This window comes from Chroicocephalus ridibundus, chromosome 16 (assembly GCF_963924245.1).
Source record: "Chroicocephalus ridibundus chromosome 16, bChrRid1.1, whole genome shotgun sequence".
NCBI classification, from domain to species: Eukaryota; Metazoa; Chordata; class Aves; order Charadriiformes; family Laridae; genus Chroicocephalus; species Chroicocephalus ridibundus.
This window is the reverse complement of record NC_086299.1, coordinates 2,945,229-2,959,121: the sequence shown is the minus strand read 5'-3', so window position 1 is coordinate 2,959,121 and position 13,893 is coordinate 2,945,229. Positions and strand designations below refer to the sequence as shown.

General features: G+C 58.2%; 1 protein-coding gene across 2 annotated transcripts in view; it reads left to right on the top strand.

The window, feature by feature from the left end:
• The first annotated feature begins 3,788 nt into the window (after positions 1 to 3,788).
• The window catches only part of TP73 (tumor protein p73), a 29,200-nt gene continuing 19,095 nt past the window's right edge, over positions 3,789 to 13,893 (top strand). For both annotated transcript variants that reach the window (XM_063353699.1, XM_063353698.1), the window contains exons 1-4: positions 3,789 to 3,883; positions 5,989 to 6,084; positions 6,714 to 6,837; positions 13,220 to 13,465. In XM_063353699.1, coding sequence (XP_063209769.1) covers positions 3,873 to 3,883; positions 5,989 to 6,084; positions 6,714 to 6,837; positions 13,220 to 13,465 — 477 coding nt within the window. In that variant the 5' untranslated portion in view covers positions 3,789 to 3,872. The remainder of the gene's footprint in view (positions 3,884 to 5,988; positions 6,085 to 6,713; positions 6,838 to 13,219; positions 13,466 to 13,893) is intronic.

Genomic DNA, 13,893 nt, shown 5'->3' with positions numbered 1-13,893 from the left:
GCTTTGGGGCGAGCGGCCAGCGAAATGGTAGCTTTTGAGACGGGGTGACAGTGAGTCTACGCAATGCAGATAGTTGGAGTCTCCTGGCTGGTGGGTTTTTATCAGAAATGTTCCATCTTCACCCACTGTCACTCCCCTTGTGTCCTGACAAGCCATTTTCCCCAGCATGGGATGCAGCGGGGTGAAGCGCGGGGCCCTGGCTGGTCCCTGGGCAGGCTGTCCCGGTCCCCCGCGCCCCTGGAGAGATGAGCTGGTCATTGAGACCAACGCAAGCACAAAACCAACCCAGCCATCGGCGTGGTGCGGGGAAGAGCCTCTCTCGGAGCGGCGGTCTACGTCTCCTTCCCCTCTCCATCGGGATTAATCCCCAGCAGCGGCCTCGGGCGCAGCGCTGTTGGGGGGCTGCTGCCGCCGCAGCCCAAAGAGGCAGCTTGCCCCCGAGTCACTTTGGCACTGGTGACCAGCTTAATTCCCCGGCACGCTTGGCTGAGCATTCCCCACCCCCTTGCAACTGCCTCCTATTCCAGGAAGGAGCGCGCAAGCCTTTGCCTCACTTTTCACATAGCTTTCAACAGCTCCAATGTCATTGCCTAGGCGACCGGGACGCTACTTGATTGTAGTGCAGTAAATAACGTAGATCCTCAATCCCAGGCCGCTCCTGTCCACGGGAGACCTCCGGGGGAACTCGAAACGCTTGGGGAGCCAGAGCAGGTAGGAGGAAAAAAAAAAATGACAAAAGGAAACCCCTCGCTATTTGTGTGTGTGAGTTACTCAGCACGACCCTCTCTGGAGTGCTCGATAACGCAGCTGGGAGATGATTTGTGGCTGCTTTGCTTTGCAGACTACTTACACAGCACTGAAGCGGCTTGGAAAGTTTGCTCCCAAGTGCCTTAGATCCGGAGTTAAAGCATTTGTGGAGGAAAAGCTGGCCAAGCCTTAAATGGGAAAAGTAGAGTGGAGCTGGGTACCGTCGGGATACTGGGGCTGGGTACCGTTGGGATGCTGGGGTTGGGTATCGTTGGGATGCTGGGGCTGGGTACCGTCGGGATGCTGGGGTTGGGTACCGTCGGGATGCTGGGGTTGGGTATCGTTGGGATGCTGGGGCTGGGTACCGTCGGGATGCTGGGGCTGGGTACCGTCGGGATGCTGGGGTTGGGTACCGTCGGGATGCTGGGGCTGGGTACCGTCGGGATGCTGGGGCTGGCCACCCACTGCCGCGTCCCTACGCAGGGCTGATGCTCAGCTGCCAGGGAGGGAGGGGGAGTTGGCTGGTTTAGTCTCCTGCCCCGTCACGAACTGCCTGTCCACAACTCCATCCGTCAGAGAGGATTTCGGTCGAACCTGCTTGCTCCTTGGAAAGAAAATTGTGAATCAGCTGCTGGACCCGAAGGAGGGCTCCTGAGATTCGAGTGTGCTGCAGGAAAGCTCACTTGCTCTTGGTCTCTTTTACAAGCCTTGTTTCACAGGTGTGAATTTAATAATCTGGGAGAAATGAGCAATAGCACAGGGTAGCGTTGGCACCATGGGCTTTGTCAGCATTTTGCAAATATTAACTTATTTGCTGCGGGCTGGGTGAGCCTGGTGGTTCTTGTTGTGCAGAGGAGGGGAGGAGAGAAGGTCCAGGGGCCGGTTCACAAGCCCTCAGGCAATACACAGCAGCTCGGCGTGAGGGTTGGAAGTGGCTCCCAAAAGTCTTCCACGCTCAGGATGGGCCAAGAGTCTTGAGGGATTAGGAACAGCCCTGTTACACAAAGTTTGTGCCTTTATCTCCCTTTAACGTGGCTGCAAAATGCTGTCACATTTCACTCGGGGCCGTTAGAGTGGCAGGGCAGCGAGGAATACGTTATTGCGAGGTGAAATAGCAACAGGCATTTCTAAGTGCCTGAAACAGGCTTAAAGTTCATGGTGAGATCGAAGATGCTCCTTCTAGAGAGCACAGAGCCTCAGCCGCCAGGCATCCCCCTCAGCTGGGCTTCAGCCCCTCGTTACGCCTGCGGTCCCCGTCACCTTCCTTATATTGGTGAAAGAAGGAAGTTGTATCTATAATAATTCTAAGAATATATTCAGACTGTGGTTAAAACACAAACCATGGGCTGAGTGAACTACGGTTGAACGCATGCAAGTTCATCTGCTCTGCTTCTCCAGAGAGTTGCTCTCCCATCTCAGGATGGCTGTAGTGGACCTTGGTGGGTGCTTTTCACCTCCTTGTGTCCCTGGGGCTGGGGGAGAAATGGCTGCTTCAGCTCAGCTGGGGCTGACCTGGCCCTTTGGAGAGAGCCAGAGTCACGGCAGTGGGGAAAAGAGCTACGACACTGCCTATTTCCATACCAAACCTTTGGAAACCACTTTGGTGGTAATTCCCAGGGAAGGTTCACGGACAGAAGGGACCGGTCCCCGGAGGGACCCAGCGCCGGGGGTGGCAGCCCCCACCTCAGTGCTAAGCTGGCCGGGGGCTGAGCTGAGCCCCAGCGCGAGCAAAAGTGGCGGATCGCCTCCTCGCGGGCTTTGTCTGGGTATTCCCAGCCTCTTTTTTCTGAGCGCGGTTTCCCTGCAATGCCCTGACTAGCAACAGAGGGAAGCAGCAACCCAGCCATCGGCAGAGCCGGCTCGGGGAGCGCGGGGAGCGGCTCTCAGGTGAAAACAGGCAAATCACGGCAGCTGCCTTGGCCCTGGTCCGCACGGTTTGGTCTTTATTCCTCTAGAAGCCTGCAAAAAATCTGGTGCACGTCCTGCCGCAGGCTCCCCATGCCAGCCCTGTCCCGGATGGCCAACCCAAGCATCCCCTGTCACCTCCCGGCTGCGTCCAGGCAGAAGGGACAGAGGGTCCCTTGCTGCACCGTTCCCTATGCAAAGAGACCTTAATTAGGTTTAATGAGCAGGTTTGGGTCTCTGGAGGTGTTAAATCCTCCTGGCGGGGGTTTGGCTGGAGAACCGTTTCTGGCAGAAGTAGGGGTGACACCGCAGGTCCCTCCTTTGGTGCTGGGAAGCAGGTGACATCAGGGAGCTGTGACAGTTATGGCAGAGGCATAACAGCCCCTGAAGGGCCCTGGGGGCTGGAAGCGGCAGAGGAGCCGAACCTGGGCCGTGGCGGATCTCGAGCTCGGCCACTGCTGACGTGTTGAGCCCCAGGTCAGTTGCCTCCCAGCACCATTTAAGTAGCCTGTAGGCACTGGGGAGGTAATTACATCCAAGCCATCTCGTAATGTTTCGCTAGCAATGCAGAACTAGTCTCTGAGGCTCTTCCTTGTGCACCTTGAATTAAGCCATGCCACAGGGGCACCAGTGCTTCTGATGGGGTGCTTTTCCCTTCTGCTGGACCTCACCATCCGACCGCTTTCCTGACTTCCCTGGATGTGAATGCCTCCACCGTTCGCTGCACAACGGGACTCCAGGTGGCACCTTGTTTTAGAGTAAATTACACTGTCATGGGCACCACTGCCAACCTCGGGGAACACAATTTGCAAAGTCGTTTGTGGTTCTTTATCATCTCAGATGCCCGCTGCCGGGCTGTCACTCTCACTGCAGAGATGCTTTCCCAGGATGGGCCGCGGTCGCTGCAGCAGGGACGCGTGTTACCGGCACCCACAGCCCGGGCTGCTCTTTGCACCACGGAGTTTAGAGCTCAAGTGTGAGAAGACGCCGGCCTGGCCTTGCGGGCGCCGGTTGTGCTTTGAAAGAGAAAGGGAACTTCCGAAACGCCCTTAAGATAGTCAGATTTTTTTCCTTTCGAAAACGAGCGCAGCCACGTGGTTAGTGCTGGTGTCACCCATCATGACCACACAGCCGGGGCGGCGCGGAGGTGCCGTCTCTGCTGGAGGGAAAGGCCCGGCTCCTTCCTGAAGCTGCGGCTGCCCTGGGCCAGGGGAAGCAGCATGGAAGCAGGGTAAGGCCACCAGCAGTCCCTGCCTCAGCTCTAGGCTTTTCCTCTCCTCAAAGCGGTCGCGTAGGTCCTTTCCTTTCTCTCTGTGTCCCCGACGTGGGGCGAGGAGGGATGGGAGGACACCAGACTCTTGCCGCTGGCTCTTCTGTGATGAGACCCGCGGGGCAGGAGCCCTCCTGGAAGAGCATCTGCGGGCGCCGTGTCTCGCAGGTGCGGCAGAAAACAGGCACCGTCCTGCTTTCGTTTCACCCCCCGGCTGACTCAGAGGGGCCCGGGCGACCCCGAGCATCACTCAGTTCGAAAGCGGCTGCCCTCGCGCTCGGCGGCTCCTGCCCCAGAAGCAGGAAGTTTTCGGGCTTTCACTATTAGATGTCGGTACCGGGTTGAGACGAGATGCTAACGCTGGCGTGCGTAAAAGGAGTAGCCGGATGGTGCCTGAGGCACGTCCGTGTCAGCCAGGAGAAGCGGTCCTGATGCTCTGGGGAGCGGGAGAGGGAAGAGGAGGAGGAGGAGGACCGCATGGCGGGGCTGCCAGCAGAGGAAGGCAGCGTGGGGCTCAAGATGGCTCCGCCACATCTGCCGATCCTGCCGCTGGGGCCGGAGAGGCGCTGGGCACAAAGGGAGAGCCGAGGGACGCTGCGGGCTCCCTTCCGTGTTGAAAGAGGCCAAAAATGTTGTTTGGGGGTAAGAGGAATAGGTCGTATTGAGGATGACCCCAGCTATTATTCGCAGCAGGGCGAGGAAGGCTCTGGCTGAAGAATGGGCTTTCCCACCGGCATCCCGTATGCGATCCGGGGTGAACGGTGTTTGTTCTCCCGGTATCACTGCCCTGTCTGCAAAACAGGGGCGACTTTCCCACCTCGCATTGCCTGGGGGGCGTAATATTCCATTTAATAATGTTTGCAAGTTGCTTAGAAGTGGGAAGGTCATTTGAGTCTCTGAACAAGTAAGGTTTAGGATATCTGCCTCGTGGCTTCACCATAAACTTCACTGTTCCTCTGGGTGTCTTAGCGCTCTCGGTGCCTTTATGGATTCACGGGCATTTGCAGCTAGAGCTGCCCGAGGAAAATATGTTAGCCGGTTGGCAAATGATGTTCCTGGGTTAAAAAATTCCCTGTGCCTAAAATGGACAAATGGGGATCAAGCTACGTCAAAACAGAGACCAGGAAGCCTTCTTTTGAAGTCATTTAAGTGGCCACGGGCTACTGGGGCTGCTGGAGCTCCTGCCAGGGCTCAGAGCTCTGCAATCCCAGTGCCCTGGCACATCTTGCTCGGCGCCGGTGGCAGGTGAGGATATTTCATATACCAGCATACAGGGTACAGCCCGTGGCCCGAATTTGTGCCACTGCTGTGGTTCGGACAGGAATGTCTCTCCTGAACTCCCCAGGTTCACGGAGCAGGATTTCCCCTCCGAGAGCAGATACCACCCTGCGCAGCCCAGCAGCACGGACCAGGGCTGCAACACGCTGCCTTCGCGTCCGCTTCTTGCTGCAAGGTTATTTTTTCTGCCACCTAGCTTGGGGTTTCAGTTTGATTCAGAGAGGCGATACTTGGGAGTTTGGCGTTGCCGTGTCTAACCGGGGAGCCCGGGCTCTTTGCTGAATGAAGCCGGCCCAAGGTGACTACTGAGAACAGCCGCGCGGAGCCTCCCCGGGGCTGGGGGAGCTGTAAACCTCTTAAATGGGAGCCTTGAGCCACAGGATCAGTGCTTGGCAGAAGTGGGCTAACCTCCCAACAGCCCACCGCTCTGGCCCTCTCCGAAATACCCACATATTTGTGAGAACACTGGCCGGTGACGTCACCGCCAGAAATACCACCCCTGCGGTGAAGCCTGGCAGTTTTCTTTCATTAGCTGTAGTCCTGGTCTGCAGTGAAGGTGCTTCCAGCCTCCTCCTGTCCTGCGCGAGCCGTCTCGGGGCAGTGGGCTGTGGGGCAGGCTGAGCGCGGGTCACCCCTCTGCCCGCCGTGGGGACGAGGGCACCGTGTCCTCACCACGGGCCCTTTGGGGCTCCGGTCCCCGCCGTGCCGCTGGGAGGGGGTGGGATGGCACTCCCCGAGGTGAGATGGCACGCAGGCGTGCTGACCCTGCTGCTCCTCTTTGCCCCTAGGGCGATCTATCCTCTGTCAGACTCCCCCTCGGTGAAGATGTCCCAGTCATCGCCAGCTGACGAAGGCACAACGTTTGAGCACCTCTGGAGCACGCTGTAAGTGGTGGTTGATCATTTGCCCTGAGGCTTATTCTGAGGCAGAAGTGGCCTTAGAGCCAGCGTTGGTACTTGACACTGTCCCGTGTACAGGGCCACATGGGGATGGGGTCAGGGCCAGAGCAAAGGTCCCCTCCTGGCTGGGACCTTGCCTTGCCTGGGACCAAGCCTGGGAGGATGCGCTCTTACTCCTCAGTCTTCACTCATGAGGTGATGAGGCTTGGTGGCTGCCCGATTAATGGATATTTTCTAAAATCAAACGTCATCTAGTCACACCAAGACTTTTGCAAGTCTTCTGGCCTTTGAGCCTCACGCTCTAATCAAGCAAGGAAGAAGGACCATGCTTCATTTCATCCTCTTTCTTCCTTGGTATCCTCTCACTTAGAGACGCCCCAAGGGGACGGATACACCGGAGCACCTGGGTAAATCAAAAACTTCCCAAGTCTCCGCTTGCTTTACCCACCAGGGCACAGTTTGCCTGAGCAAAGCCTGCTCTGCCGTGTGGAAATAAAAGCGGAGGATGGAGGGAGAAGTTGAGAAGGGAGGAAGGTTCCCGGGAATGCAGGCTGCTGGGTGGTGGCGGCGCAGGCTGTGCCGCAGGGCTGACCGTGCCATCCCCTTTCCCGCAGGGAGCCAGACAGCACCTACTTCGACCTGCCTCCGTCCAACCACACCGGCAGCAATGAGGTCTCCGACCGCACGGAGGTCACGATGGACGTCTTCCAGATGAGAAGCATGAATGACTCGGTCATGGTGAGTGCGCTCAGACTGCCCGAACGGGACCTGCATCAAATACAAGCCTGTGTGCCCCGCAGCGGGCCGGGGGCTCCGGGGTGGGGAGTGGGATGCTTGCTGGTTCACAAACCGAACACAACCACTACGCGTGCGGCGCCGCTCTCATTTGTGCGGGGTCTGAGAACCTGCAATCGATGGCTGCGCCGCAGGTTCGCAGGGGATGGTACAGTGTTCCCTAAAAAAATGGCTACTTATTGATAGACGCCATTGCTGCATGCAGCGGGGGCTCTGTGCTGTAGCGGTGGTGGAGCTCGAGTTCCTCGACAGGAGGAGAGTGTAATTTGCTCTGCTATAAACACGCCGTGTAGTAAAAGCCGTGTATAAGCTGGTGGCGAGGCAGAGCTGCTGGAGGGGCATGCCGTGCTCCTGGCAGCCAGCTCTGCTCCCACCGTGGCCCCGGGTCTGTGCCATTGCCCTTCCCTCCAAGAAGCTGCGTCTGTGTCTAAGGCAAAGGGTTTGAAAAGCAGCGTAATGAGTGTGCGAGACGGACGGGTCGCTTGTGCATCTTCAGTGCCCCAAGTGGGGCGGCCTCCTGGGAGCATCCCTGAAGCAGCGCCGGCATTGGCAGCGTCTCCCTCCAGAAAGCGGCCGTTTCCCTCCTCCCCAGCTTGCGTCCCCTCCCCCAGCCCTCTTTTCCCTCGCTTTTCGCTTCCTTTCCCTCCCTTCCCCGGCCTTTGTCTGCAGCGGGCAGGAGCCTGGCAGAGGGAGCAGGCGGGGGCGGCGGTGCTAATTGGGGAGCTGCCCCTCGCTGAGCTCACCGTCGCCTTTCTTCCTCTTCCCGCTGCCACCGGAGCCGAGCCCGGCGGGATTCGGTGCAGCCCGGGGGGCTGCCATGACTGGGCAAGCCCTGGCCTTGCGGGGCGCTGAGCAGAGCAGCTGCACGCAGGCAGGGCAGAGCCGGCGGCCGGCCCTCGCTCGGGATAACGAGCCGGCAGTAAATATTTACATCAGCCCCATTGTGCCACCCAGCGCTGCGCCGATGCCCTCCCGGTGAGCCCTGGCCACCGGCGTCACCGCAGGGCACAGTGGGCTGGCACGCTTGGGAAGAAAGGCACAGATAACGCGGTGCTGCCGGGCTGAAGGAAAGGCAGGGTTGGGACAGACAGGAGCCGGGGCAGGCGGCCGCTCGGTCCACGCTGGGACGCCTGCTGCGCCTGGTGCTCGCAGGGCTGGAGCCGGCGTGCAGGCAGCAGCGGGTGCTGCGGTGCCTGGCGCCGGTGCTGATGCTCGGCGGTGCGAGCTGGCCACCCGAACGCCCCGTGACCTGCCCTCCAGACGGCGGTGATGCTCCCTCTCGGCCACTAACCCACTGGTCATGCACAGCAGTGCTGGGAGGTGGGTGGTGCAGGCTGGTTCCACCCTTCAAAATACGCCATGCCACTCTGTGCACTGCTCGTCTGCTTCAGCACGCAGCCTTCCACGGCGGGGTCTGGCTGAGGGCAGCACCGTTCCCCCATCTGCCTCGAGTTGGAAGGAAATCTGCCTGGTTGCTCCAGATATCTGTATATCCATCTATCCATATCTATCCAGAGAGCTAGCTGTCCATATCTGTCTGTCTAGACATCTGTCTAGCCATCTATCCACACCTATCTATCCCCATCTATCCATATCTATCCATCTAGATATCCATTTAGATATCCATCTATCCCATCTATCCATATCTATCCATCTATCCACATCGATCCATATCTATCCATCTCTATCCATATCTATCCATCTATCCACATCTATCCATCTCTATCCATATTTATCCATCTAGATACCCATCTGTCCCCATCTATCCCCATCTATCCCCATCTATCCATCTAGATATCCATCTATCCCCATCTATCCATATCTACCCCATCTATCCCTATCTATCCATCCAGACAGGGATAACTCCATATCTCTGAGATACGGAGCTCTCAGAGCCGCTGCATCACCTGGTGGATGGAAGGGCAGCCACCTCGCTCTGCTGGCAAACAGTGCCGGCCGAATGGGTTTCCAGCCCGGTGCGGCTACAGGCAGCTTTCTGGGGTGGAATCTGGACAGATTTGATGATGGAGCTGGACCCCCGCTCTCCCTGCGGTGGGAATGGTTGGTATCGCCCAGTCCATCACTGGGCAAGCTGGGGCCTGCCCTGTGCTTTAATGAATAGTCATGAGGGACAGAAAGGGGTGGGCCCCGTTTTGTTGTTGGATGCAGCGAGTTGACAGAACTAAGGGAGATGAAAAAAGCAAAAAAGCCAACACACGGCGGCACACGGGTGGCCAGCGCAGCATCCCTGCCGCTGCCTGCCCCGGCCCTGCTCCCGCGCTCCCCCGTCCCGCCTGCCCCCGCCGTGCCCGCCCCGACTCCATGACTCCCGTGGCGGGACTCTTCCCAGCGCTCTGTGAATCCCGAGACGACTAAAATGCTGTACATTAGCGACCCGATGCAGCATTATACCACGGTAAGTGCTACTTGTTATTTACGGGTTTTGCTTTGCTCCTTCTTATTTGCAATCACCCGCCGAGGCCGGACCTGGGCACAGCTCTGGCTCTGCCGCTGCCCGGGAGCTGCCAGGGGCTTGGCATGGCGTGAGCCTCCTCCATCCCGCGGCTGCACGGAGGAGCTGCGGTGGCTCCAGCCCCACCATGGACCATAGCCCATGTCAGCGTGGGATGCTGCAGCCTTGACGCCTCCGTTGGCGTTTCTCCCTCGCTTTGCCCGCTGCATTTAAGCCTTTGGTGCAAAGGGCCCCTCGCCGAGATGGAGGGGTGTTAGCTGGAGCATCCATCCGAGGAGCTCCCTGTGGTGCTGGGCACCACCAGCACCAGTCTGTCTTCCACTGGGGACCTCCTCACAGCACGCACCCGCGGCCCCGGGCAGGGTTTCCTTCCCTGGGCTAACATCTCTGGGAGGGTAGAGCAGACGTAATGGTACCTGCGCCTGCCTTTTTACCCCTGTCCTGAAGCGCTGAAGCTGCTTTCGCTGTCAAAAGGATTTTGTGTCTGCCCTCTGGCATTCCGAAAAGTTAGACACAGGCAGGGATGCTGTTAGAGACAGAAAGGTGCGGTGCCGCACCTCCCGACCAGAAATGACTTCGCTCCTCTTTTTTTGTCTTACGTGTGTTGGTACAAAGCGCACATGCCCCGGGTTCGTTTTGTGCGGTAGTGCTGTTACTTGGGAGGTTGTTACTGCAGTCATGTGAGTATTTATATGCGTGTGGGGATAAACATCTCTGTGTATATGTATATACTTAGAGAATTACAAACACAAAGGCTGTGTTGCGTTTGTTGACGCACACATACACACACAAACACTCATGCCTTCGATTTGTCTTTTAAGGGAATGTTTCCAAAATGTAGTCAATTTTTAAAAACAAGGTGTCATTTTCCCCCCTGCACCTGACTCGGGTATCTCAGCCGGCGGATCTGCCGAGCCCCGGCACCCGGGCGCTGCCCGTTGGTTTGTGCTGGCAGGGGACCCCTGCCCGGGGCGGCCAGCCCGGCTTCCAGAGGTGGTGCTCTGGGTCTCCTGGCTCCTTGGTGTTCGAGCCAGTCGCTGATTTCCCCGAGGGAAGGACCTTTCCCTTGCGGAGGTCGGGATGCTCTTCTCAGTGGGTCCGTCTCGGTTTACCTCCCCATTAAGCTTTACAGCCACAGGCTTCAGCCGCTCACGGGCCTGGCCCTAAGCACCCCAGACTCACAGACCCATGCGGGGTTGACTTTTGTGGAGTTTTTTCCAGCCACTTCCAAGGGCCGCCTCACCCCAGTCTGCCCCACAGCTCCCGAGCTCGTGGCTCCCCAGGGCAGATGCCACCGGGAGGCAACAGGCTTCAGGGGAGACCTTCTCGCCCCCTGCAGCTCCCAAGAGGGGCTTGTAGAGAGCTGGGGGTCGGTCTCTTCTCCCAGGTAACAGGCGATAGGACGAGAGGAAAAGACCTCAAGTTACACCAGGGGAGGTTTAGGATGGATACTAGGAAAAATTTTTACACTGAAAGGATTGTCAGGCATTGGAAGAGGCTGCCCAGGGCAGTGGGGGAGTCGCCATCCCTGGAGGGATTGAAAAGCCGGGCAGACGCGGTGCTGAGGGACGTGGGGTAGTGGTGCTTTGGGCAGTGTTGGGTTGATGGTTGGACCCCATGACCTTAAAGGTCCCTTGCAGCCTAGACGGATTTATTCTGTGATTCCTGGATATTCCCACTTCAGCAGGAGATGGGCAGCCCCGGGAGCACACACGCCGAGCTCTGCGAAGGCAGCGCTGAAATCGCGCTGTTTGCTCCTCAGGCGCTGGGCAGTTACTCCCCGTTCATTCCCCGGCAGGGAGGTGGCTCAGGGCGCGAGTGCGGTCTGTTCCTGGGGCCCTGCTGTGCTCCCGGGGGGATGGAACAGCTCCGGCGGGATGCTCGTGGACCACTCGGGCTGGGGATCAGCCCCGACAAGCCGCAGTCCCTTTTCCCCTTGCTGCTCTCCTCCTGGCGATGCCTGAGCTTTGCTTTCCCAGGGTGACCTGTCCTGCTCGCCGTCCGGCCGCTGTCACCCGCTGCCGAGGCTGCCCTGGCCCTGCTCTCCCCCACGGCTTTCCACTTACAATTTTAACACCCATTTTGCTGAAGTTTCTTGCGACTTTTTCTCCAGGTGAAGCCTGGGATTGCGGAAAGCTTGGACGGGGTTGGTTTGTCTTTGGCAGGGCTATTTATAGAGTGGCAGGAAGGAATAGAGGGGTTTACGCACATATTTTAGGGGAGAAAATGGCTGTATGTGTAAAAGCAAGCCAGGTCTTGTTCAACATTCCTCCAGTTAGTCACAGGCTCCAACGACCTTGTGAGAGATGCAGACAACAGGAGAACTTCCCTGGAGAAGGATGATTGCCTTTAAACCATTCTACATCGTAGACGTTTGGGTGAGGTTGGGATCCCAAGTCAAAACACGTCTCCTGATTCCTGAGCTGTGAGCCTTGCCGCCCTTCGGAGGAGAAGGCGGATGGCTGAGCCTGCTGGCCGTCCCCACGGCCGCCTCCCAGTAGCTCCCAGTTCCCCAACTGGTGCTGGTGGCTGGAGGGACGCGGGGGCTGGAGCTGGGGGAGCGCAGGCGGGCGGCCCCGTTCCTCCTGCGAGGCAGGGTGCTGCGGGCAGTCGGGGTGACAAGCGGCAATGCCGCGGCTGCTGTTAGTGGTCACCGGTGGCAGCCACCAGCAGCACCCGCCGCTGGGACAAGCCGGGCTTGCAAATGCCGGGAGAGCAACTCTTGAGCAATTCGGGAATTGCAGATTTCTGGGGACAAAAACATCCCACTTGCTTTGAGAAACTGTTGCATTTGGGATTTTTTTTTTTTTTTAATATTAATTTATTTCTCTAATATAGAAAAAATGGGGTTTTTGGGTCTGATTTTCAGACGAAAGATTAATGCCGCTTTAGCCATGCGGCTTTTGAGAACATGGCTTTGCTTGGGCGATGCCTGCAGATAAAAGCGCTGCCAGCTCTTACTGGAAGTATCTGACAGGAATTGTTCAGAAGAGGAATAAGAAAAAAAATTGTAAAAAGTCAGGATTTGGTCCCATGTGTCTGGAGTCAGAGCCAGCCCCCGCATAAATGGGTAGGTTTGCTCGGTGACCTTGCTGCAGTGTGCTGCATCACAGCTACGCGCTTTGTAGGTTTGAGGTTTTCCCCAAATTAGACCTGGATCAGTGAAAGCCACTGAAAGCAAACATCCCGGCTGGGCAACGAATTCCACAAACCGCCATTCAGAGCTGGCTCCGCTGCCAGAAACGCTTCCAGAAGCGGGGTGTGTGTCTGTGTGTGCGTACGTTCATGACAGGCGAAGGCGTGCGGGAGGTGTCCGGAGGGGCAGGTCGGACGCTGCGTGGTGCGGCCGCGCTGGCAGCGATGCCTTCGTCGGGGGGCTGCCGGTCGCTTCCCTGCGCCGCGGTGCTCTGCCCGCTGGGAAAGCTGCCGTGGAGCAGAGCCCCGTGCGCAGGACGGGGCCGTCCCCCCCCGGGCCCCGCAGCGGGACATCTCCCACACCTCAGCAAACCCCAGAAAATTCCTGTCCCATCTCCTGCTGGCACAAGGGTGGCTTTGCACAGCCAGGTGCACGAGAAATCCAGGGACCTCGGCACCTCGCTGCCTCCAGTGAGCACGGAGCTGGGAGAAGGGGATGATTTAAGCGTGTTGGGTTTATCCCTTGCGCAAGTGGTGACCTGTTCCAAAACCCAAGGGACCCAGAGCAGCTCTTTTGGCTGGCTTTCCCGCATGCTGGCCCTTTAAGGAGGCTGTAACAGGACACCTGGAGCCCTGCAGAAGTGTGGCTGAGGTTTCCATGTCTCTAAACTGGCTGGTGTTTTCTTTTTTCCCTCCTCCCCTTTTCCCTTCCTCCAGTCCCAGTTCAATTTGCTGAACAACAGCATGGATCAGAGCATCGGCAGCAGAGCAGCCTCCACCAGCCCCTACAGCTCCGAGCACACCTCCAATGTCCCAACGCATTCGCCCTACTCGCAGCCCAGCTCTACCTTCGACGCCATGTCCCCAGCGCCCGTCATCCCCTCCAACACCGACTACCCCGGTCCCCACCACTTTGAGGTGACCTTCCAGCAATCCAGCACCGCCAAGTCAGCCACCTGGACAGTAAGTTGCATGTCTTCTTGCCTTCGCTAGAGAGACGCTCGCCGCTGCAGACGCTGTTTTCGGCAAACGCCTCGGCAGTGCTTGGCAGCGGGACGCAGAGGGCACGCTGGCGCGGGGGGCTGCGGGACGCAGCCACCCCCCGATGGGGACTTGGCCCGCACAGGTGGCCCTGGAAAGCAAAACGCGCAGGGAACAGCAGTGCTCGCTTTTCAGGGATTTTCTCCAAGAGGGCTGTGAAGCCCAGTAGTTCGAACGTAATTTCTCTCACAGCAATTCCCTAAACTGCAGGTAAATGTCCCTGAAAACCACAAAGCTGGAGAAACGTCCTGGGGAAGGACCTGCCTTGTTCTCCTGGTGCTTCCCCACGCGTTTGCCAGCTGTCAGAGGCCAGGCAGTGGGCGAGACCGACCCTTGCTCGCGTCTACTGG